Source organism: Oncorhynchus clarkii, chromosome 5 (genome assembly GCF_045791955.1).
Source record: "Oncorhynchus clarkii lewisi isolate Uvic-CL-2024 chromosome 5, UVic_Ocla_1.0, whole genome shotgun sequence".
Classification (NCBI taxonomy): Eukaryota; Metazoa; Chordata; class Actinopteri; order Salmoniformes; family Salmonidae; genus Oncorhynchus; species Oncorhynchus clarkii.
In genome coordinates, this window is record NC_092151.1 from 91,269,450 (window position 1) to 91,296,003 (window position 26,554).

At 41.9% G+C, this 26,554-nt stretch overlaps 1 protein-coding gene across 1 annotated transcript; it reads right to left on the bottom strand.

The window, feature by feature from the left end:
* Positions 1-152: 152 nt before the first annotated feature.
* Positions 153-26,502, bottom strand: LOC139410280 (selectin P). Its single transcript, XM_071155766.1, is given in 20 exon segments — positions 153-283; positions 573-680; positions 1,144-1,395; positions 3,450-3,635; positions 4,102-4,287; positions 4,800-4,922; positions 6,354-6,416; positions 7,310-7,495; positions 8,043-8,165; positions 8,366-8,428; positions 9,850-10,035; positions 11,475-11,660; positions 13,041-13,226; positions 13,835-14,221; positions 23,575-23,763; positions 24,227-24,412; positions 24,606-24,713; positions 24,879-25,071; positions 25,913-26,112; positions 26,424-26,502. Coding segments are annotated over 20 exon segments (3,255 nt in total). The 3' UTR covers positions 153-218.
* Positions 26,503-26,554: the final 52 nt, after the last annotated feature.

The window sequence follows — 26,554 nt, forward strand, 5'->3', positions numbered from 1 at the left end:
TTATTTTCAATAATTACATATCTATAACTCACATTTCTACGTGAATCTGGTCTATAACCAAAATGTATATATTTTAGCTTTAACAGCCCATACACAAAAATAGGTATAGAAACAAAATGTATCAAAGGAACAGTGATGGCTTTAAATACATTGAAAGCAATTAACTCGTTATTCAAAACCTTGTTTTACAGTACAATGTCATGAAGCACATTTATTTTTTAAGAATTTTCAAAAGCAGGGTTCTCTCTTTCCTCCCATAACGAGTTATCAAAGTGGAAGTCACCTGTGACGGACCAGAAACAGGGATTATTATTATGGAACAGGCTTTAACTGTACTTACATACTACTACAACAGTACTACACTTATATACTAATACTACTATAGTACTATAGTACCACTGCTTCTAACGCAGTAAGGCCTAACACAGTAAGACATTATAGATGAAAGAAAGATGACCCGTTTGGAATAGTATCACACGCAATAAATTTCCTCCCCAAGTTCTGGTGCAATAGCTTGGTGACGAGGTTACACATATAATATGAAATACATGTCTTTAATTCATCTCTCTTACCTTTCTTGCGGAGCTTCTTTGCGGCCAGCATGCCCAGTCCCAGCAGTAGTAACAGCCCAGCAGCAGAGGCAGCTCCCACCACTGCATAAACCAGCATCCTAGAGGACTCTTTAACACAACAACCACAGGTCACTATCCCTGACTCTATAGAACAACCAGTCACTATCCCTGACTCTATAGAACAACCAGTCACTATCCCTGACTCTATAGAACAACCAGTCACTATCCCTGACTCTATAGAACAACCAGTCACTATCCCTGACTCTATAGAACAACCAGTCACTATCCCTGACTCTATAGAACAACCAGTCGCTATCTCTGACTCTATAGAACAACTAGTCACTATCTCCGACTCTATTGAACAACTAGTCACTATATCTGACTCTATAGAACTACCAGTCACTATCTCTGACTGTAGAACAACCACAGTCACCACAGGGTCAGAACAGAGCAGATAAACCATGAGGTCACCCTGTAAGGATGGATGCTATGCTGTAGTCGCATGAAATGAAAAAAATCAAGGGAAATTCAGTGTATATAATATTTGAAGTAAACAAATAGTCAGTACAACCTTGGACAGAGTTGATGTTTCTTTGGCAAGAGGGCACAAGGTCACTCCATTGTCCCTCTGAGGTGCAGGACAGCTCTTCTGTTCCGTTCAGATAGTAACCTTTGCTGCAGCTGAAGAGGCACAGAGAGCTGAAGCTAAACTCCCCTAGGGAGTGTGAGCAGTTCATGAAGGGTCCCTGGGTTGGTGGTGGGGTTGAGGATGGAGTGGGTGGTGGAGATGGCTGTCTGGGCAATAGGTTCTCACACTGGACCACTGTAAGGGTTAAATCAATCAATCAATCAATTAATGAAGAATATTTGTATATATCCCTCACTCACTTTGACAGGACGGCAAGTCTGTCAAGGTGAGTCTGTCAAGTATTTTATTTGATTTACCTTTATTTAACTAGGCAAGTCAGTTAAAAACAAATTCTTATTAACAATGATGGTCTACCCCGGTCAAATCCTAACCCGGACGATGCTGGCCCTATGGGACTCCCAATCCCGGCTGGTTGTGATACAGCCTGGAATCAAACGAGGGTCTGTAGTGACACCTCTAGCACTGCGATGCAGTGCCTTAGACCGCTGCGCCACTCGGGAGCCCCTCATGCCAGATATACTGTTTCTAATCCTTCAGCTAACCACAATAGTTTAGGTTCTCTGTTCCAACCCTGGATTTATTCAGTGAGGTGAAACAATTCAGAACGTTCTAGATAGAAATGAAGTGAATAGATCTGACACAGTTCCAAATCATACTTGACAATCACATCTGTTCTACACCACACATTTCTACCTAAACACCCCTGGTCTTACCCTGACAGACAGGAAGGGCGTGGCTCCAGTAACCCAGTGAGGAGCAATGGGTGGAGTTAGTTCCTACCAGAACAAAACCCTTCTCACACTCCAGGGTACAGGTGGAGCCATAGCTGAACTCATTCATAATATATTATTTTTGAATAAATAATGGGCCTTATCACATTGAAACTCCCTCTAGTTGTCTTGGTTTAGCTCACGTTCACATGCAGGTGTATGGTTGGTCCATTGTCCAGTAGATAAACAGGTGAGGTTGGTGTCTCCTCTCAGCAGGTAGCCCTCCTCACAGGAGAACCCACAGGAGGAGGTGAAGGAGGAAGCCCCCAGGGGGTCCACACAGGACATGTTCCCCATGGCAGGAGGGAACAGGGGGCCACACCTCACCACTGTAGTAGGCATAGGCAGGGTTGGGGAGTAAGAAATGACATGTAATCGGATTAGAAAAACACAAACTACTCAGTTACGTTACCAGCAAAAATATTATAATCAGATTACAGACACTGTCACGCCCTGACCATAGAGAGCTGTTTATTCTCTGTTGGTTGGGGCGTGATAGTGACAAGGGTAGGTCATCTAGGTGATTGATGGTTTATGTTGGCCTGGTACAGCTGTTTATCGTTGTCTCTGATTGGGGATCATATTTAGGCAGCCATTTCCTCATTGTGCTTTGTGGGATCTTGTCTACAGATAGTTGCCTGTGTGCACACCAGTAGCTTCACAGGTCGTTTGTGCTTGTTTGTTTTGTTTGAGTTTCTATTCATTTAAATATGTGGAACTCTACGCACGCAGCGCCTTGGTCCAATCATTTCGACGAGATTGACAGACACTGTACTTTTGAAAAACTAGATGATTACTTTAAAAGGCATAAATGTTTTCCAAAAAATACATTAAAACACCTTTCTGTTTTCTCAGTCACATTTAATTCAGCATTGAAAAAAGGCGCAAGTTTAAGTTTGTTTGTTCTTCCTGAGCGAGTCTGACCACAAGTCAGAGACCTCTATGATAGCACACCAAATGATGACCACCAATCAGAGATCTCTATGATGACACACCAAACGATGACCACCAATCAGAGACCTCTATGATGACACACCTAATGTGTTTGATGGATACTTTTTGTCCTCTTCTAATGCCTCTTAAGGGGAAAGTCATCCAAAAGTAACCAAAATAAATCTGATTATGTTACTGAGGTTGGGTAATCAACACGTTACTGATTACAATGTTGTCCAGGTAACTAGTAACTAAAATATTGCATTTACAAAGTAACCTACAAAACCCTGGTAACAGGATACAGATAAGAGAAGACGCAGAGAAACACACCACATTCACATCCTGATCCATAGAAAGCTAAATGAATAGTAATGCTGTAAGTAACGTACCTCTGTAACAATAAATATTTTGACTAAATGTGCATTATGAGAATAATCTGTCCCTATTACTTATTTAAAAAGCTTCATTCTCGGCCCAGTAGATGGGGGTATGTATCCAGCATGGTTGGAAGATGTGGTGAGTTACCCAGACAGAGGGGGGCTCTCCTGCTCCATGTGCCCAGGGAGGTGCACTCTGTCTCAGCCAACCCGTTCAGCAGGAACCCCTCCTCACAGGAGAAAAGACACTGGGACCCAAAGTGGAACTGACCATGGAGGTCAGAGCAGTTTATGGAGCCGTGCGGGGGAGAGGTTAAGGTGTTGCACTGCTGAGCTGGAGGGGCACAGAGAGAAGTCGGATATGAGTGACACCAGACACATTCTGTGAATCCTTTACTTAACCAATAGCACATTGACTAAACACAAGTCATTTTAGGCTTCTACATTGGAACCCTGGGGGTTCAGAGAGAAATCTATATGAATACGTCTGATCTGACACAATTTCCAACAATAGATGACAGACAGACTATGGTTCCAGGTTGGAAAATAACAAAGGTTTTACTAAATGACAGAGAGAAAATGGTTCTAGGTTGAAGATAAATGGTTAAGACAAGGATTCTAATATCCCAGAACTCTTTGCATAAATGAGGAAGAATTCAAACTATGGGATGAGCGATGCTGCTCAGCACTGGTTCCATGAATCTGTTCATTTTCTAAAGCTTCCACATGGAATCATTACATATTCCTAACCTGGGTATCTTCAACCTAGCTATGGTTTAAACTAGGATGTGGTGAGTTACCGAGACAGAGGGGGGCTCTCCTGCTCCATGTGCCCAGGGAGGTGCACTCTGTATCAGCCAACCCGTTCAGCAGGAACCCCTCCTCACAGGAGAACAGACACTGGGACCCGTAGTGGAACTGACCATGGAGGCCAGAGCAGTTCAGGGAGCCATGCGGGGGAGAGGTTAAGATGTCGCACTGCAGAGCTGGAGGGATATAAAGAGGACACAGGTTGTGACACACAGGCCCAAGATAATCCTATTGTAATTACCCATTTATATTTATTTATTCCTATTATAATATGATATTTTACCTAACCTATTTAAATAGGCAAGTCAGTTATAAACAAATTCTTATTTACAATGACGGCCTACCCTGGCCAATGCTGGGCCAATTGTCCGCCGCCCTATGGGACTCCCAATCCCGGCTGGTTGTGATACAGCCTGGAATCGATCCAGGGTCTGTAGTGATACCTCTAGCACTGAGATGCAGTGCTGCGCCACTCAGGAGCCCCTCATGCCAGATAAACTAATCCTTCAGCTAACCACAATAGTTTAGGTTCTCTGTTCCAACCCTTTGGATTTATTCAGTGAGGTGAAACAATTCAGAATGTTCTAGATAGAAATAAAGTGAATAGATCTGACAGAGTTCCAAATCATACATGACAATCACATCTGTTCTACACCACACATTTCCACCTGAACAACCCTGGTCTTACCCTGACAGACAGGAAGGGCGTGGCTCCAGTAACCCAGTGAGTAGCAATGGGTGGAGTTAGTTCCTACCAGAACAAAACCCTTCTCACACTCCAGGGTACAGGTGGAGCCATAGCTGAACTCATTCATTCGGTGTCCTGTGTGAATCTAAGTGTGCGTTCTCTAATTCTCTCCTTCTCTCTTTCTTTCTCTCTCTCGGAGGACCTGAGCCCTAGGACCATGCCCCAGGACTACCTGACATGATGACTCCTTGCTGTCCCCAGTCCACCTGGCCGTGCTGCTGCTCCAGTTTCAACTGTTCTGCCTTATTATTATTCGACCATGCTGGTCATTTATGAACATTTGAACATCTTAGCCATGTTCTGTTATAATCTCCACCCGGCACAGCCAGAAGAGGACTGGCCGTCCCACATATGCTCTCTCTAATTCTCTCTTTCTTTCTCTCTCTCGGAGGACCTGAGCCCTAGGACCATGCCCCAGGACTACCTGACATGATGACTCCTTGCTGTCCCCAGTCCACCTGGCCGTGCTGCTGCTCCAGTTTCAACTGTTCTGCCTTATTATTATTCGACCATGCTGGTCATTTATGAACATTTGAACATCTTGAACATGTTCTGTTATAATCTCCACCCGGCACAGCCAGAAGAGGACTGGCCGTCCCACATATGCTCTCTCTAATTCTCTCTTTCTTTCTCTCTCTCGGAGGACCTGAGCCCTAGGACCATGCCCCAGGACTACCTGACATGATGACTCCTTGCTGTCCCCAGTCCACCTGGCCGTGCTGCTGCTCCAGTTTCAACTGTTCTGCCTTATTATTATTCGACCATGCTGGTCATTTATGAACATTTGAACATCTTGGCCATGTTCTGTTATAATCTCCACCCGGCACAGCCAGAAGAGGACTGGCCATCCAACATATGCTCTCTCTAATTCTCTCTTTCTTTCTCTCTCTCGGAGGACCTGAGCCCTAGGACCATGCCCCAGGAATGCCTGACATGATGACTTCTTGCTGTCCCCAGTCCACCTGACCCTGCTGATGCTCCAGTTTCAACTGTTCTGCCTTATTATTATTCGACCATGCTGGTCATTTATGAACATTTGAACATCTTGACCATGTTCTGTTATAATCTCCACCCGGCACAGCCAGAAGAGGACTGGCCACCCCACATAGCCTGGTTCCTCTCTAGGTTTCTTCCTAGGTTTTGGCCTTTCTAGGGAGTTTTTCCTAGCCACCGTGCTTCTACACCTGCATTGCTTGCTGTTTGGGGTTTTAGGCTGGGTTTCTGTACAGCACTTTGAGATATCAGCTGATGTACGAAGGGCTATATAAATAAATTTGATTTGATTTGATTTGATTCATAATGTATTCTTTTTGAATAAATAATGGGCCTTATCACATTGAAACTCCCTCTAGTTGTCTTGGTTTAGCTCACCTTCACATGCAGGTGTGTGGTTGGTCCATTGTCCAGTAGATAAACAGGTGAGGTTGGTGTCTCCTCTCAGCAGGTAGCCCTCTTCACAGGAGAACCCACAGGAGGAGGTGAAGGAGGAAGCCCCCAGGGGGTCCACACAGGACATGTTCCCCATGGCAGGAGGGGACAGGGGGCCACACCTCACCACTGTAGTAGGCAGGGTTGGGGAGAAAGAAATGACATGTAATCGGATTAGAAAAAAACAAACTACTCAGTTATGTTACCACCAAAAATATTATATTCAGATTACAGATACTGTACTTTTGAAAAACTAGATGATTACTTCTTGGAAAACTTTAAAAATCATAAAGAATATTTGCCGAAAAATACATTAAAACACCTTTCTGTTTTCTCAGTCACATTCAATTCAGCATTGAAAAAAGGCGCAAGTTTAAGTTTGTTTGTTCTTCCTGAGCGAGTCTGACCACAAGTCAGAGACCTCTGTGATAGCACACCAAATGATGACCACCAATCAGAGACCTCTATGATGACACACCAAATGATGACCAGCAATCATAGACCTCTATGATGACACACCAAATGATGACCACCAATCAGAGACCTCTATGATGACACACCAAACGATGACCACCAATCAGAGACCTCTATGATGACACACCTAATGTGTTTGACGGATACTTTTTGTCCTCTTCTAATGCCTCTTAAGGGGAAAGTCATCCAAAAGTAACCGAAATAAATCTGATTATGTTACTGAGGTTGGGTAATCAACACGTTACTGATTGCAATGTTGTCCAGGTAACTAGTAACTAACAGATTGCATTTACAAAGTAACCTACAAAACCCCGGTAACAGGATACAGATAAGAGAAGACGCAGAGAAACTCACTACATTCACATCCTGATCCATAGAAAGCTAAATGAATAGTATTGCTGTAAGTAACGTACCTCTGTAACAATAAATATTTTGACTAAATGTGCATTATGAGAATAATCTGTCCCTATATCTTATTTAAAAAGCTTCATTCTCGCCCAGTAGATGGGGGTATGTATCCAGCATGGTTGGAAGATGTGGTGAGTTACCGAGACAGAGGGGGGCTCTCCTGCTCCATGTGCCCAGGGAGGTGCACTCTGTCTCAGCCAACCCGTTCAGCAGGAACCCCTCCTCACAGGAGAAAAGACACTGGGACCCGTAGTGGAACTGACCATGGAGGCCAGAGCAGTTCAGGGAGCCATGCGGGGGAGAGGTTAAGGTGTCGCACTGCAGAGCTGGAGGGATATAAAGAGGACACAGGTTGTGACACACAGGCCCAAGATAATCCTATTGTAATTACCCATTTATATTTATTTATTCCTATTATAATATGATATTTTATTTACCTTTATTTAACTAGACAATGACGGTCTACCCCGGTCAGTTAAAAGTAGTTTCATTTTATTTACAATGACGGTCTACCCCAGTCCAACCCTAACGATGCCCGGCCAATTATGCCACTCCAAATTACAGCTGGTTGTGATACAGCCTGAAATCGAATCAGGGTCTGTAGTGATGCCTCTAGCACTGAGATGCAGTGCCTTAGACCGCTGCGCCACTCGGGAGCCCTCCATGCCAGATAAACTGTTTCTAAATCCTTCAGCTAACCACCAATAGTTTAGGTTCTCCGTTCCAGCCCTTTGGATTTATTCAGTGAGGTGAAACAATTCAGAATGTTCTAGATAGAAATGAAGTGAATAGATCTGACACAGTTCCAAATCATACTTGACAATCACATCTGTTCTACATCACACATTTCTACCTAAACACCCCTGGTCTTACCCTGACAGACAGGAAGGGCGTGGCTCCAGTGACCCAGTGAGGAGCAATGGGTGGAGTTAGTTCCTACCAGAACAAAACCCTTCTCACACTCCAGGGTACAGGTGGAGCCATAGCTGAACTCATTCATAATGTATTCTTTTTGAATAAATAATGGTTCTTATCACATTGAAACTCCCTCTAGTTGTCTTGGTTTAGCTCACCTTCACATGCAGGTGTGTGGTTGGTCCATTGTCCAGTAGATAAACAGGTGAGGTTGGTGTCTCCTCTCAGCAGGTAGCCCTCTTCACAGGAGAACCCACAGGAGGAGGTGAAGGAGGAAGCCCCCAGGGGGTCCACACAGGACATGTTCCCCATGGCAGGAGGGGACAGGGGGCCACACCTCACCACTGTAGTAGGCAGGGTTGGGGAGTAAGAAATGACATGTAATCGGATTAGAAAAAAACAAACTACTCAGTTATGTTACCACCAAAAATATTATAATCAGATTACAGATACTGTACTTTTGAAAAACTAGATGATTACTTCTTGGAAAACTTTAAAAATCATAAAGAATATTTGCCGAAAAATACATTAAAACACCTTTCTGTTTTCTCAGTCACATTTAATTCAGCATTGAAAAAAGGCGCAAGTTTAAGTTTGTTTGTTCTTCCTGAGCGAGTCTGACCACAAGTCAGAGACCTCTGTGATAGCACACCAAATGATGTCCACCAATCAGAGACCTCTATGATGACACACCAAATGATGACCACCAATCAGAGACCTCTATGATAGCACACCAAATGATGACCACCAATCAGAGACCTCTATGATGACACACCAAATGATGACCAGCAATCAGAGACCTCTATGATGACACACCAAATGATGACCACCAATCAGAGATCTCTATGATGACACACCAATCGATGTCCACCAATCAGAGACCTCTATGATGACACACCAAATGATGACCACCAATCAGAGACCTCTATGATGACACACCAAATGATGACCAGCAATCAGAGACCTCTATGATGACACACCAAATGATGACCAGCAATCAGAGACCTCTATGATGACACACCAAATGATGACCACCAATCAGAGATCTCTATGATGACACACCAAATGATGACCACCAATCAGAGATCTCTATGATGACACACCAAATGAATGCAACCAATCAGAGATCTCTATGATGACACACCAAACGATGACCGCCAATCAGAGACCTCTATGATGACACACCAAGCGATGACCACCAATCAGAGACCTCTATGATGACACACCAAACGATGACCACCAATCAGAGACCTCTATGATGACACACCAAACGATGACCACCAATCAGAGACCTCTATGATGACACACCAAACGATGACCACCTATCAGAGACCTCTATGATGACACACCTAATGTGTTTGACGGATACTTTTTGTCCTCTTCTAATGCCTCTTAAGGGGAAAGTCATCCAAAAGTAACCAAAATAAATCTGATTATGTTACTGAGGTTGGGTAATCAACACGTTACTGATTGCAATGTTGTCCAGGTAACTAGTAACTAACAGATTGCATTTACAAAGTAACCTACAAAACCCTGGTAACAGGATACAGATAAGAGAAGACGCAGAGAAACTCACTACATTCACATCCATAGAAAGCTAAATGAATAGTATTGCTGTAAGTAACGTACCTCTGTAACAATAAATATTTTGACTAAATGTGCATTATGAGAATAATCTGTCCCTATATCTTATTTAAAAAGCTTCATTCTCGGCCCAGTAGATGGGGGTATGTATCCAGCATGGTTGGAAGATGTGGTGAGTTACCGAGACAGAGGGGGGCTCTCCTGCTCCATGTGCCCAGGGAGGTGCACTCTGTATCAGCCAACCCGTTCAGCAGGAACCCATCCTCACAGGAGAACAGACACTGGGACCCGTAGTGGAACTGACCATGGAGGCCAGAGCAGTTCAGGGAGCCATGCAGGGGAGAGGTTAAGGTGTCGCACTGCAGAGCTGGAGGGATATAAAGAGGACACAGGTTGTGACACAAAGGCCCAAGATAATCCTATTGTAATTACCCATTTATATTTATTTATTCCTATTATAATATGATATTTTACCTAACCTATTTAAATAGGCAAGTCAGTTATAAACAAATTCTTATTTACAATGACGGCCTACCCTGGCCAATGCTGGGCCAATTGTCCGCCGCCCTATGGGACTCCCAATCCCGGCTGGTTGTGATACAGCCTGGAATCGAACCAGGGTCTGTAGTGATACCTCTAGCACTGAGATGCAGTGCTGCGCCACTCAGGAGCCCCTCATGCCAGATAAACTAATCCTTCAGCTAACCACAATAGTTTAGGTTCTCTGTTCCAACCCTTTGGATTTATTCAGTGAGGTGAAACAATTCAGAATGTTCTAGATAGAAATAAAGTGAATAGATCTGACAGAGTTCCAAATCATACATGACAATCACATCTGTTCTACACCACACATTTCCACCTGAACAACCCTGGTCTTACCCTGACAGACAGGAAGGGCGTGGCTCCAGTAACCCAGTGAGTAGCAATGGGTGGAGTTAGTCCCTACCAGAACAAAACCCTTCTCACACTCCAGGGTACAGGTGGAGCCATAGCTGAACTCATTCATTCGGTGTCCTGTGTGAATCTAAGTGTGCGTTCTCTAATTCTCTCCTTCTCTCTTTCTTTCTCTCTCTCGGAGGACCTGAGCCCTAGGACCATGCCCCAGGACTACCTGACATGATGACTCCTTGCTGTCCCCAGTCCACCTGGCCGTGCTGCTGCTCCAGTTTCAACTGTTCTGCCTTATTATTATTCGACCATGCTGGTCATTTATGAACATTTGAACATCTTGGCCATGTTCTGTTATAATCTCCACCCGGCACAGCCAGAAGAGGACTGGCCGTCCCACATATGCTCTCTCTAATTCTCTCTTTCTTTCTCTCTCTCGGAGGACCTGAGCCCTAGGACCATGCCCCAGGAATGCCTGACATGATGACTCCTTGCTGTCCCCAGTCCACCTGACCCTGCTGCTGCTCCAGTTTCAACTGTTCTGCCTTATTATTATTCGACCATGCTGGTCATTTATGAACATTTGAACATCTTGACCATGTTCTGTTATAATCTCCACCCGGCACAGCCTGAAGAGGACTGGCCACCCCACATAGCCTGGTTCCTCTCTAGGTTTCTTCCTAGGTTTTGGCCTTTCTAGGGAGTTTTTCCTAGCCACCGTGCTTCTACACCTGCATTGCTTGCTGTTTGGGGTTTTAGGCTGGGTTTCTGTACAGCACTTTGAGATATCAGCTGATGTACGAAGGGCTATATAAATAAATTTGATTTGATTTGATTTGATTCATAATGTATTCTTTTTGAATAAATAATGGTTCTTATCACATTGAAACTCCCTCTAGTTGTCTTGGTTTAGCTCACCTTCACATGCAGGTGTGTGGTTGGTCCATTGTCCAGTAGATAAACAGGTGAGGTTGGTGTCTCCTCTCAGCAGGTAGCCCTCTTCACAGGAGAACCCACAGGAGGAGGTGAAGGAGGAAGCCCCCAGGGGGTCCACACAGGACATGTTCCCCATGGCAGGAGGGGACAGGGGGCCACACCTCACCACTGTAGTAGGCAGGGTTGGGGAGTAAGAAATGACATGTAATCGGATTAGAAAAAAACAAACTACTCAGTTATGTTACCACCAAAAATATTATAATCAGATTACAGATACTGTACTTTTGAAAAACTAGATGATTACTTCTTGGAAAACTTTAAAAATCATAAAGAATATTTGCCGAAAAATACATTAAAACACCTTTCTGTTTTCTCAGTCACATTTAATTCAGCATTGAAAAAAGGCGCAAGTTTAAGTTTGTTTGTTCTTCCTGAGCGAGTCTGACCACAAGTCAGAGACCTCTGTGATAGCACACCAAATGATGTCCACCAATCAGAGACCTCTATGATAGCACACCAAATGATGACCACCAATCAGAGACCTCTATGATGACACACCAAATGATGACCAGCAATCAGAGACCTCTATGATGACACACCAAATGATGACCACCAATCAGAGATCTCTATGATGACACACCAATCGATGTCCACCAATCAGAGACCTCTATGATGACACACCAAATGATGACCACCAATCAGAGACCTCTATGATGACACACCAAATGATGACCAGCAATCAGAGACCTCTATGATGACACACCAAATGATGACCAGCAATCAGAGACCTCTATGATGACACACCAAATGATGACCACCAATCAGAGATCTCTATGATGACACACCAAATGATGACCACCAATCAGAGATCTCTATGATGACACACCAAATGAATGCAACCAATCAGAGATCTCTATGATGACACACCAAACGATGACCGCCAATCAGAGACCTCTATGATGACACACCAAGCGATGACCACCAATCAGAGACCTCTATGATGACACACCAAACGATGACCACCTATCAGAGACCTCTATGATGACACACCAAACGATGACCACCAATCAGAGACCTCTATGATGACACACCAAACGATGACCACCTATCAGAGACCTCTATGATGACACACCTAATGTGTTTGACGGATACTTTTTGTCCTCTTCTAATGCCTCTTAAGGGGAAAGTCATCCAAAAGTAACCAAAATAAATCTGATTATGTTACTGAGGTTGGGTAATCAACACGTTACTGATTGCAATGTTGTCCAGGTAACTAGTAACTAACAGATTGCATTTACAAAGTAACCTACAAAACCCTGGTAACAGGATACAGATAAGAGAAGACGCAGAGAAACTCACTACATTCACATCCATAGAAAGCTAAATGAATAGTATTGCTGTAAGTAACGTACCTCTGTAACAATAAATATTTTGACTAAATGTGCATTATGAGAATAATCTGTCCCTATATCTTATTTAAAAAGCTTCATTCTCGGCCCAGTAGATGGGGGTATGTATCCAGCATGGTTGGAAGATGTGGTGAGTTACCGAGACAGAGGGGGGCTCTCCTGCTCCATGTGCCCAGGGAGGTGCACTCTGTATCAGCCAACCCGTTCAGCAGGAACCCATCCTCACAGGAGAACAGACACTGGGACCCGTAGTGGAACTGACCATGGAGGCCAGAGCAGTTCAGGGAGCCATGCGGGGGAGAGGTTAAGGTGTCGCACTGCAGAGCTGGAGGGATATAAAGAGGACACAGGTTGTGACACAGAGGCCCAAGATAATCCTATTGTAATTACCCATTTATATTTATTTATTCCTATTATAATATGATATTTTACCTAACCTATTTAAATAGGCAAGTCAGTTATAAACAAATTCTTATTATTGTAATTACCCATTTATATTTATTTATTCCTATTATAATATGATATTTTACCTAACCTATTTAAATAGGCAAGTCAGTTATAAACAAATTCTTATTTACAATGACGGCCTACCCTGGCCAATGCTGGGCCAATTGTCCGCCGCCCTATGGGACTCCCAATCCCGGCTGGTTGTGATACAGCCTGGAATCGAACCAGGGTCTGTAGTGATACCTCTAGCACTGAGATGCAGTGCTGCGCCACTCAGGAGCCCCTCATGCCAGATAAACTAATCCTTCAGCTAACCACAATAGTTTAGGTTCTCTGTTCCAACCCTGGATTTATTCAGTGAGGTGAAACAATTCAGAATGTTCTAGATATAAATAAAGTGAATAGATCTGACACAGTTCCAAATCATACATGACAATCACATCTGTTCTACACCACACATTTCTACCTGAACAACCCTGGTCTTACCCTGACAGACAGGAAGGGCGTGGCTCCAGTAACCCAGTGAGGAGCAATGGGTGGAGTTAGTTCCTACCAGAACAAAACCCTTCTCACACTCCAGGGTACAGGTGGAGCCATAGCTGAACTCATTCATAATGTATTCTTTTTGAATAAATAATGGTTCTTATCACATTGAAAACTCCCTCTAGTTGTCTTGGTTTAGCTCACGTTCACATGCAGGTGTGTGGTTGGTCCATTGTCCAGTAGATAAACAGGTGAGGTTGGTGTCTCCTCTCAGCAGGTAGCCCTCCTCACAGGAGAACCCACAGGAGGAGGTGAAGGAGGAAGCCCCCAGGGGATCCACACAGGACATGTTCCCCATGGCAGGAGGGGACAGGGGGCCACACCTCACCACTGTTGTAGGATACAGGGTAGATAATAAAAGATTACGATTGTGTTCCCCTATTCAGACGTTGTTGACGCCAGAACTTACAACGTAACAGCTAACCCAGCGCTTCCCAAACTTTTTAAATTCATGTCCCCCTTTCATTATTGGGGAACATAACGCACCATGTGGTGGAGAGAAAGATTCCACGTTTTAAAGGTGATTCCCTTCAGGTCTACACATTATGCCATGTCTTATGTATCAAACGTTACAGCAAAATATTAACACGATTAAAATACCTAGCTAAAAGCCTTAAGCTGCCATGGGCTTGTTGATCAACGGGACATTTCTGACAAGTTATAAATAGGAACCACTTAGCTAATCACATATGTTATGGCAATCTGGTACCTGACGGCACAGTCGATGACGTGGCACACAACCATAGGTTGATGCATGTCTGAGCAGGGGAACACGGCCAAGGTAAGATAAGATTTATGGTCTGTTTCCACAGAACATTCACAGAACATCCACAGAAGGCACTGAGCTTATCAAGGCCAGTAGTCTTCCATAAGCTGATAATGTACCATGGGTTGATACAAGCATTGATCAAAGTATGTCATAAGTATTCATAACCATAGATATACAGTGCCTTCAGAAATTATTCAGGCCCCTTGACTTTTCCACATTTTGTTACGTTACAGACTTATTCAAAAAAATACCCCATAATGACAAAGCAAAAACAGATTTATAGATTTTTGCTGATTTATAAAAATTTGAACAACTGAAATATCACATTTACATAAGTATTCAGACCCTTTACTCAGTACTTTGTTGAAGCACCTTTGGCAGCGATTACAGCCTCGAGTCTTCTTGGGTATGACTCTACAAGCTTGACACACCTGTATTTGGGGAGTTTCTCTCATTCTTTGCAGATCCTCTGTCCGGTTGGATGGGGAGTGTTGCTGCACAGCTATTTTCAGGTCTCTCCAGAGATGTTCGATCGGGCTCAAGGACATTCAGAGACTTGTCCCGAAGCCACTCCTGCTTTGTCTTGGCTGTGTGATTAGGGTCGTTGTCCTGTTGGAAGGTAAACCTTCACTCCAGTCTGAGGTCCTGAGCGATCTGGAGCAGGTTTTCATCAAGGATCTCTCTGTACTTTGCTCCGTTAATCTTTCCTTCGATCCTGACTAGTCTCCAAGTCCCTGCCGCTGAGAAACATCCCCACAGCATGATGCTGCCACCACCATGCTTCACCGTAGGGAGGGTGCCAAGTTTCCTCCAGACGTTACGCTTGGCATTCAGGCAAAATAGTTCAATCTTGGTTTCATCAGACCAGAGAATATTTTTCTATTGGTTTGAGGGTCTTTAGGTGCCTTTTGGCAAACTCCAAGCGGGCTGTCATGTGCCTTTTACTGAGGAGTGGCTTCCGTCTGGCCACTCTACCATAAAGGCCTGATTGGTGGAGTACTGCAGAGATAGTTGTCCTTCTGGAAATTTACCACAGGTGGACTCCAATTTATTTTATTTTTTACCTTTATTTAACCTTTATTTAAGCAATCAAAGTTGTAGAACATCTCAAGGATGATCAATGGAAACAGGATGCACCTGAGCTCAATTTCAAGTCTCATAGCAAAGGGTCTGAATACTGATGTAATAAGGTATTTCCGTTTTTTTATACATTTGCTTAAAATGAAGGAAAAAAACGTTTAGTTTTGTCATAATGAGGTACTGTGTCGTAATGGGGTATTGTTTCATAATGGGGTATTGTGTCATAATGAGGTATTGTGTAATTATGGGGTATTGTGTCATAATGAGGTACTGTGTCATAATGAGGTACTGTGTCGTAATGGGGTATTGTTTCATAATGGGGTATTGTGTCATAATGAGGTACTGTGTCATAATGAGGTACTGTGTCATAAAGGGGTATTGTGTCATAATGGGGTATTGTGTCATAATGAGGTACTGTGTCATAATGAGGTACTGTGTCATAAAGGGGTATTGTGTCATAATGGGGTATTGTGTCATAAAGAGGTATTGTGTAATTATGGGGTTTTGTGTCATAAAGAGGTATTGTGTCATTATGGGGTATTGTGACATAATGGGGTATTGTGTCATTATGAAGTACTGTGTCATAAAGAGGTATTGTGTCATAAAGGGGTATTGCGTCATAATGGGGTATTGTGTCATAAAGAGGTATTGTGTCATAATGGGGTATTGTGTCATAACGAGGTATTGTGTCAAAATGGGGCATTGTGTCATAAAGGGGTATTGTGTCATAATGGGGTATTGTGTCATAAAGAGGTATTGTGTAATTATGGGGTTCTGTGTCATAAAGAGGTATTGTGTCAAAAAGAGGTATTGTGTCACAATGGGGTATTGTGTCATAAAGAGGTATTGTGTCATTATGGGGTATTGTGTCACAATTGGATATTGTGTCATGGGATATTGTGTCATAATGAGGTAGGTATTGTGTCATAATGTCACAATGGAATACTGTGTCATAATGAGGTACTGTGTCATAATGAGGTACTGTGTCATAATGGGGTATTGTGTCACAATGGGATATTGTGTCATAAAGAGGTATTGTGTCATAATGTGGTATTGTGTCATAAAGAGGTATTGTGTCATAATGGGGTATTGTGTCATAAAGGGGTATTGTGTCATAATGGGGTATTGTGTCATAAAGAGGTATTGTGTCATAATGAGGTATTGTGTCATAACGAGGTATTGTGTCAAAATGGGGCATTGTGTCATAAAGGGGTATTGTGTCATAATGGGGTATTGTGTCATAAAGAGGTATTGTGTAATTATGGGGTTCTGTGTCATAAAGAGGTATTGTGTCAAAAAGAGGTATTGTGTCACAATGGGGTATTGTGTCATCAAGAGGTATTGTGTCATAAAGAGGTATTGTGTCATAATGGGGTATTGTGTCATAAAGAGGTATTGTGTCATAATGGGGTATTGTGTCATAAAGAGGTATTGTGTCATAATGGGGTATTGTGTCATAAAGAGGTATTGTGTAATTATGGGGTTCTGTGTCATAAAGAGGTATTGTGTCAAAAAGAGGTATTGTGTCATAATGGGGTATTGTGTCATAATGGGGTATTGTGTCATAATGGGGTATTGTGTCATAAAGAGGTATTGTGTCATAATGGGGTATTGTGTCATAAAGAGGTATTGTGTCATAATGGGGTATTGTGTCATAAAGAGGTATTGTGTCATAATGGGGTTCTGTGTCATAAAGAGGTATTGTGTCATAATGGGGTATTGTGTCATAAAGAGGTATTGTGTCATAATGGGGTATTGTGTCATGAAGAGGTATTGTGTCATAAAGAGGTATTGTGTCATAAAGAGGTATTGTGTCATAAAGAGGTATTGTGTCATAAAGAGGTATTGTGTCATAAAGAGGTATTGTGTCATAAAGAGGTATTGTGTCATAAAGAGGTATTGTGTCATAAAGAGGTATTGTGTCATAATCGGGTATTGTGTCATAAAGGGGTATTGTGTCATAATGAGGTATTGTGTCATAAAGAGGTATTGTGTCATAATGAGGTATTGTGTCATAAAGAGGTATTGTGTCATAACGGGGTATTGTGTCATAAAGAGGTATTGTGTCATAATGGGGTATTGTGTCATAAAGAGGTATTGTGTCATAATGGGGTTCTGTGTCATAAAGAGGTATTGTGTCATAATGGGGTATTGTGTCATAAAGAGGTATTGTGTCATAATGGGGTATTGTGTCATGAAGAGGTATTGTGTCATAAAGAGGTATTGTGTCATAAAGAGGTATTGTGTCATAAAGAGGTATTGTGTCATAAAGAGGTATTGTGTCATAAAGAGGTATTGTGTCATAAAGAGGTATTGTGTCATAAAGAGGTATTGTGTCATAAAGAGGTATTGTGTCATAAAGAGGTATTGTGTCATAATCGAGGTATTGTGTCATAAAGAGGTATTGTGTCATAAAGAGGTATTGTGTCATAAAGAGGTATTGTGTCATAAAGAGGTATTGTGTAATAATGAGGTATTGTGTCATAAAGAGGTATTGTGTCATAAAGAGGTATTGTGTAATTATGGGGTTCTGTGTCATAAAGAGGTATTGTGTCATAAAGAGGTATTGTGTCAATGGGGTAATAAAGAGGTATTGTGTCATAAAGAGGTATTGTGTCATAATGGGGTATTGTGTCATAAAGAGGTATTGTGTCATAATGGGGTATTGTGTCATAAAGAGGTATTGTGTAATTATGGGGTTCTGTGTCATAAAGAGGTATTGTGTCAAAAAGAGGTATTGTGTCATAATGGGGTATTGTGTCATAATGGGGTATTGTGTCATAAAGAGGTATTGTGTCATAATGGGGTATTGTGGAGGTATTGTGTCATAATGGGGTATTGTGTCATAATGGGGTATTGTGTCATAATGGGGTATTGTGTCATAAAGAGGTATTGTGTCATAATGGGGTATTGTGTCATAAAGAGGTATTGTGTCATAATGGGGTATTGTGTCATGAAGAGGTATTGTGTCATAAAGAGGTATTGTGTCATAAAGAGGTATTGTGTCATAAAGAGGTATTGTGTCATAAAGAGGTATTGTGTCATAAAGAGGTATTGTGTCATAAAGAGGTATTGTGTCATAAAGAGGTATTGTGTCATAATCGGGTATTGTGTCATAAAGGGGTATTGTGTCATAATGAGGTATTGTGTCATAAAGAGGTATTGTGTCATAATGAGGTATTGTGTCATAAAGAGGTATTGTGTCATAATGGGGTATTGTATGCCCATGATTGGCAATGATGTTCAGCTATCGTATGGCATTCAAATGTTGCTCCTCTTTTATCAAGAAGCCCAATGTGTAACATGAAAACACACCCCACACCGGCCTGCAATGTTGACACACGGCATGATGGATGCATGTACTCGTGGTTTTCTCCATACTCTAGTCCTCCCATCAGCGTGACACAGCAGGAACCCGGGATTCATCAGACCAGGCAATGTTTTTACATTCTACTGTGTCTAATGTTTTCATCCTTAGCCCACTGCAACCGCAGTTTCTTGTTATTTGCCGAAAGAAGTCGAACTCTGTAAGGTCATCAGCTGCCATACCCCCTTCGTGCCAAATTACAAGGAGTTGTGTATTATTTTATGGGTCTTTGGGCACCAATGTTGTACTGAACTGTCAGTTGACTAACTGTAGCCCATGACATACTCTAGACTCACAATTCGTGTCAGCCTCCTTTGTCCTCTTTCATCAATGATCTGCTTTCGACCACTGTCCTGCCATTGGCTGGATGTCCTTTGGATGGTGGACCATTCTTGATACACACGGGAAACTGCTGAGCGTGAAAAGCCCAGCAGCGTTGCAGTTCTTGCCACAAACCTGTGCGCCTGGCACCTACTACCATAACCCGTTGAAAAGCACTTCAATCTTTTGTCTTTCCCCATTCACCCTCTGAATGGCACTCATACACAAGCCATGTCTCACTTGGCCATGTCTCAATCAATCCTTCTTGTGCCTAATGTTTTGTGCACTCAGTTTACAGTATGAGTTACACACTGCGGGGAACTACTTTAGAGTTAATATGTACGCTGTGCGTACAGTCTATTTATGTTCAAAAGGAGACTGATATCTAAAGCAATGTCATCTAATAAGGCAAGGAAAAACCGTAGACCCACAAGCCACTGCGGCACCTCTTAATGAGTTCCGTTTTTTTTTTTTCACGATGATGATTGTAGAAGCTGTAGATGAGGGTTGGTTCCTGGAGTGCCGCTGATACTGCAGGATTTGGTCCTAACAACGCACCACAATGAGCTACTTAGTTAATTCGTCAGTTCAGTGATTGCTTACGCTCGACACACCTGGTCTACTTTCGTTTTGTACACCGACTTCAAATTGATTAAAATGTAAACAAATGTGGTTAAAGAAAATATATTTCTTATATATATGAATATATAAATATATTTCTTATATATATGAATATATAAATATATTTCTTATATATATGAATATATAAATATATTAATATATATATTAATATATAAATATATTTCTTATATATATGAATATATAAATATATAAATATATTTCTTATATATATTAATATATAAATATATTTCTTATATATATTAATATATAAATATATTTCAATGATTATTTACACTATACTTGTTTGTTTTTTCACATAAACTGAAATTAGGCAAACTATTAGAATTTGTGCAACTTGCTATGCAGGTTTGATGCAATTTTCTACCTTTCATTTAATTTATTTTCATATTTATTATCAATTATTGTAAATTAATATTATTGTAGGCCTATTTAATAATCTAAACCAGTTCTTTAAATAGCCTATGCAAAAAGTGTTTTGTTACATTTTGTTGAGACATTTTAGTCGGCTAAATTAAGTTCTGTCTTTTTTAATTTTGTGCTAATTTAGTTTACGTGTCATTTGTTGGGTAGGCAATGACCTTTTGTTGGTAAGAGCTGCACTATAGGCCTAGCTTGTTCAAAACGTTTTTAAAGGTGGAATTCAGCTGAGACATTTTCGTTGGCCAAATTCAATATAATAGAATCACCAGTAGGCCTTACTATGCTACTGACACTCAAACCATGAAAATGAAAAACCAGATTCTAAACTTCAGTTAATGTCGCAATAACAGCAACATGTATCATATTTTCCCTATAAACAATGCCTTGAGTTACTTTTGATATTACCCTAAAAAAAAGTGAATTCACTTTTGTGAAGGTTCGGTGTGGTAGGTAATTTCCCCCCCAACATCTGACACCCCCTAACTTCGGACACTCTCTAGCGGTTAATTCACCTCGAGCTGATTAATCTGTAAAACAAATTGAGACATTATTTGGTTATGACACTGAAGAAGATGTTGGTGAGGAACCATTTTTAGGAGTCTACAGGAGGGCGCCATTGGCAACGCAATGAAAAGTTGACAGGGAAGCCATTTTGTTTTTTCACTGGAAGGCTAGCCAACTAGTCATCTAGTGAAACACTTCGGACACGAGGTTGGTGTCTCTTTTTTCAACTAAATTAAACGGATATATATTGTAATTTAACAAAACAGTAATGTGGCCAATAACTAGGTACCGTATGCCGATAAACCCCTTATCAAAAAGCTGATTTTACTCGTATTTCCACTGAAATGTCAAACATGCTAATACATTTTTTTTTATGACACCAATAATCACACAACTTTGATGGGTTTGATGACACTGATAGAAGGTAATATATTTCTGAAACGCCGTTGAATATGCCGATAGTACGGGATGCTACTAGTATGTTAATTATTAGGTTTAGCTACTGCAGGCCAATGAAGGCAGTTGAACTTGAGGTGAGGAGGAATGTTTTAGGCCTACTAGAGTTATATTCTGATAGAACATGTTCAGACTCCTTCTGTACGCCTATATCGGTAGAGCAGTAGTAGCCTATCTGACAAGTATAAAAGAAATCCATGTTGTTGCTGTTAGCATGTCTCTATCTTTCTTCCGGTCTCTCTAGGGCTAGCACTACGCTTGTCTGCCTTTAATATATAGGTTTTTATACGAATATCATGTGGACACGCCCTGATGCAACTTCGTGCTCAACTCTCTGACAGCAGAACCGTGAGGTAGACAATAAAACAATAGACTATAAAGTTTTGCATGTGCTAGTCTACACATCGAAACAGAACAAATAGCCCTAGTTTTTTTGTTTGTAATTTGCTATAGGCAGTTTTTAAGGATACATAACTGTGGATAATTTCACCAATATCGCTGGCAGCGCCCAGTTGGTTGTTTCATTCTCTCTCTCTTTCTATTCTCGGATCTGAATGGGTCTCTCGGGTTTCCAAACCAGTACTGGTCTGTTTGGGTCTGTTTTTCCATGGTTCTTTTTGGAACGGGTCTCTGTTTTTAATTGTTTTATTTATGCATATCTGGTCGGGTGGGAAAGCCACGGATCCATTTCGGAACGTTTTGGACCCATGAAGACCTGTACTTCACAGTTCGTTGGCACTCTCCAAAAGCAATAGGGTAAAGAGTTAGATTAGGGTGAAGAGTTAGATTAGGGTAAAGAGTGAGATTAGGGTAAAGAGTTAGATTAGGGTAAAGAGTGAGATTGGGGTAAAGAGTTAGATTAGGGTAAAGAGTTAGATTAGGGTAAAGAGTTAGATTAGGGTAAAGAGTGAGATTGGGGTAAAGAGTTAGATTAGGGTAAAGAGTGAGATTGGGGTAAAGAGTGAGATTAGGGTAAAGAGTTAGATTAGGGTAAAGAGTTAGATTAGGGTAAAGAGTGAGATTAGGGTAAAGAGTTAGATTGGGGTAAAGAGTTAGATTAGGGTAAAGAGCGAGATTAGGGTAAAGAGTTAGATTAGGGTAAAGAGTGAGATTGGGGTAAAGAGTTAGATTAGGGTAAAGAGCGAGATTAGGGTAAAGAGTTAGATTAGGGTAAAGAGTGAGATTGGGGTAAAGAGTTAGATTAGGGTAAAGAGTGAGATTGGGGTAAAGAGTTAGATTAGGGTAAAGAGTGAGATTGGGGTAAAGAGTGAGATTAGGGTAAAGAGTGAGATTAGGGTAAAGAGTTAGATTAGGGTAAAGAGTGAGATTGGGGTAAAGAGTGAGATTAGGGTAAAGAGCGAGATTAGGGTAAAGAGTGAGATTAGGGTAAAGAGTGAGATTAGGGTAAAGAGTTAGATTAGGGTAAAGAGTGAGATTGGGGTAAAGAGTGAGATTAGGGTAAAGAGCGAGATTAGGGTAAAGAGTGAGATTAGGGTAAAGAGTGAGATTAGGGTAAAGAGTGAGATTAGGGTAAAGAGTGAGATTAGGGTAAAGAGCGAGATTAGGGTAAAGAGTGAGATTAGGGTAAAGAGTGAGATTAGGGTAAAGAGTGAGATTAGGGTAAAGAGTGAGATTGGAGCGACAGCAAAAAAACATTCAGACTCTAGGAGTCGCCAACCAACTCCCAATCCATACAATGTAATGTAAAGAAGTTAGGGACTGTCTTTAGTTTAACAAAAAAACGTCAGGGACTGTCATAAATAGCATGGGTTACAGACTGTATGGTTGACAACATGGCTGACAACATGGTTCAGAGAGAGTGAGGCTCAATCAGAAAAAAGGATTTTGGCCAGGGTTTTGTGTTCAGTGGCAGAACAGGATGTCACAGAAAAAGTGACAGTTTGAAAGTATTTCATCAGGTCATATTTCCCCAAGAAGACAACTATTTCACAACAGTTCAACATTTTAAATAGTGGAGATTAACAGAGGGTGCGGTCAAGTGAAGGACTGGGAGGAGACATAGTACTTCTGTTGCAATTCTTGACATTTTATTTTCTCTCACTTTGACCTGACATTCAACAGGTGTATTAGTAGCTACTATCCCATGGTGACAGTGATACATACCTGTGCAGGTGGAGACGTTGCCTGTCCACTGTCCTGTGTGGTCACACTGAATCCTGTCTGGTCCTATTAGGTCAAACCCCAAATCACAGTTGAATTCACATGTGGAGTTATAACTGTGCAGGGCGATGGGGTTACTGCAGTTCATAGTCCCTCTATGAGGACCACTGTCCAGCGCTGGACACTGTTTGACTGAAGGGGGCAATAAGAGAAATGTTGTTTAAACTCAATAGGGCAGAACGTCAATGTGTCAAGCCTAAAAAATGCTGGTTTATGAGCCTCGTTACACAACGTTATGTGAATTTGGATTAGTCAGGTAGCCCTCTTAAATAAGGATGCAGGCCCCGATAATGTCAGCTTTAGGAATGTCTTTAGTAAGATTAAACTGTTTATTGTTGCAGAGCATTATGGGCACTGTTGTATTTTAGCCTTTATTTAACTAGGCAAGTCAGTTAAGAGCAAAATCTTATCTACAATGACAGACTAGGAACAGTGGATTTACTGCCTTGTTCAGGGGCAGAACGACAGATTTTTACCTTGTCAGCTCTGGGATTTGATCTAGCAACCTTACAGTTACTGTCCCAACACCCTAACCTCTAGGCCACTAACCTAACCGCCCCAGTACATCGTGCTATACCCTCCTGCTCTCCCATACCTTGGCACTGAGCGGCAGGGTGGTCCCAGAACCCTGTGGCCTGGCAGAACAGTTGTGATGCCCCCTGCAGCTGGTATCCCCGGGCACAGTGGAACTGGCAAGAGGAGTTGAAGGCAAACAGCCCATGAGGATGATCACAGTTCACTGAACCCTGCTCTGGGTCCGACACAGTGTCACACTCTACGGCTGACAGAGAGAGAGAGGCAGAGAGACTAGATTATCAATGACAACAAACAAGCATACTGAATACTGACATGTCATTGAAGTTGAACTCAGGTAACTATTTGGGTTCACCTCTATACAGAAAACCATGGCGTTATTCCCGTAGATGAATAAGAATGGTCAAGACCTTATGAATGCATTATACAGGTTAACTCACCTTCCTGGCACCGGGGGCCCTTGAAGCCAGGGTCACACTGGCAGGTGTAGTTCCCTATGTTCTCTAAACACTCTGCATGGGCGCTGCAGCAATGCTCTGAGCAAGAAGCTACACACACACACACACACACACACACACACACACACACACACACACACACACACACACACACACACACACACACACACACAGGGGAGTAGACAAATAGAGGACTTAAGAAAATACACACACACATACACACACACACACACACACACACACACACTCTTCTACCTGTGTAGCAGAGGGCTCCCTTCTTTTTTGTGCATCTCTCATCGTTCCACTTGGCTTCGTCCTTTCCTCTTTTGATGTAGATCTCCACACAGTCCTGTCCGTCCCCTATGTTGTTGGGCTCCCCGACGGCCCAGTTCTCCGCCTCTTTGGTCAGTGTCTTGTTAGTCCCCGTCCAGGTCCACATCTCATTCAGCTGATAGATTGACATAATTTATTTAAATAATACAAAATAAAAATAGAAAAGATGTGCAGCCACAATATAAATGAAATAGCAATGCATTTAAAAACAATTGAGATTAGTACATTTAATAAACCAGCGACACATTTTCTGCTAGACGAACCTCTTGTAGTAAAACAGACTAATCTGTCAGTCCACAGTAAGACAGACTAATCTGACAGTCCACAGTAAGACAGACTAATCTGTCAGTCTACAGTAAGACAGACTAATCTGTCAGTCCACAGTAAGACAGACTAATCTGTCAGTCCACAGTAAAACAGACTAATCTGTCAGTCCACAGTAAGACAGACTAATCTGTCAGTCTACAGTAAGACAGACTAATCTGTCAATCCACAGTAAAACAGACTAATCTGTCAGTTCACAGTAATACAGACTAATCTGTCAGTCCACAGTAAAACAGACTAATCTGTCAGTCCACAGTAAGACAGACTAATCTGTCAGTCCACAGTAAGACAGACTAATCTGTCAGTCCACAGTAAGACAGACTAATCTGTCAGTCCACAGTAAAACAGACTAATCTGTCAGTCCACAGTAAGACAGACTAATCTGTCAGTCCACAGTAAGACAGACTAATCTGTCAGTCCACAGTAAGACAGACTAATCTGTCAGTCCACAGTAAGACAGACTAATCTGTCAGTCCACAGTAAGACAGACTAATCTGTCAGTCCACAGTAAAACAGACTAATCTGTCAGTCCACAGTAAGACAGACTAATCTGTCAGTCCACAGTAAGACAGACTAATCTGTCAGTCCACAGTACACTCCTGTGGATAAAGTAACAGAGGACGGAGACCAACCTTGCGGAGGCCGATCCAGTAGTATTGTGAGTTCTTAGGGAGCATGGTGTTGAGATAGACGATCTCCTCCTGGTTCTGGATGGCCACCATGTCCGTGTAGTCCTGCCTGCACCACTGGCGGGCCGAATCCCAGTCCAGATTCTGGTTGACGCTGTAGTTATATGTCCAGGCCTGGACACCTCCTGTCTCACCTGTTAAGTCTGAGGGCCAATGAAAACAGAGGCAATACTTTCCATTTTGAAGGGGCAATCTACAGTTGCTACATTTATTTCGGTACTTTTAACTTACTGATATGTACTCATTGAGTCCTGAAGAATATAATTTATGAACACCTCATGAGTTTAGTTCACTGTTTATGTTGCTCTTCTACTCGCATAGCAATGCTGTAATTAGTAACATTTGCTATTTAGTAATTCCTTGATTTGATTTGAATGGTTTTGGTTATTAAAAGTAAGAGAACATTTCTGTCTGATAGTCAGGCAGTTGTAAACATCAGGTTGCTCTGTCTTACCTTGGTAGATTGTCATCAATAGAATCACCAGCAACCTATTATATAGGCTCTGTCTGAGATAGTTGGACCACGGAAGCATCTGGAAAACGTAACCAATATATCAACACTAAAACAATAATCAAACTGGATTG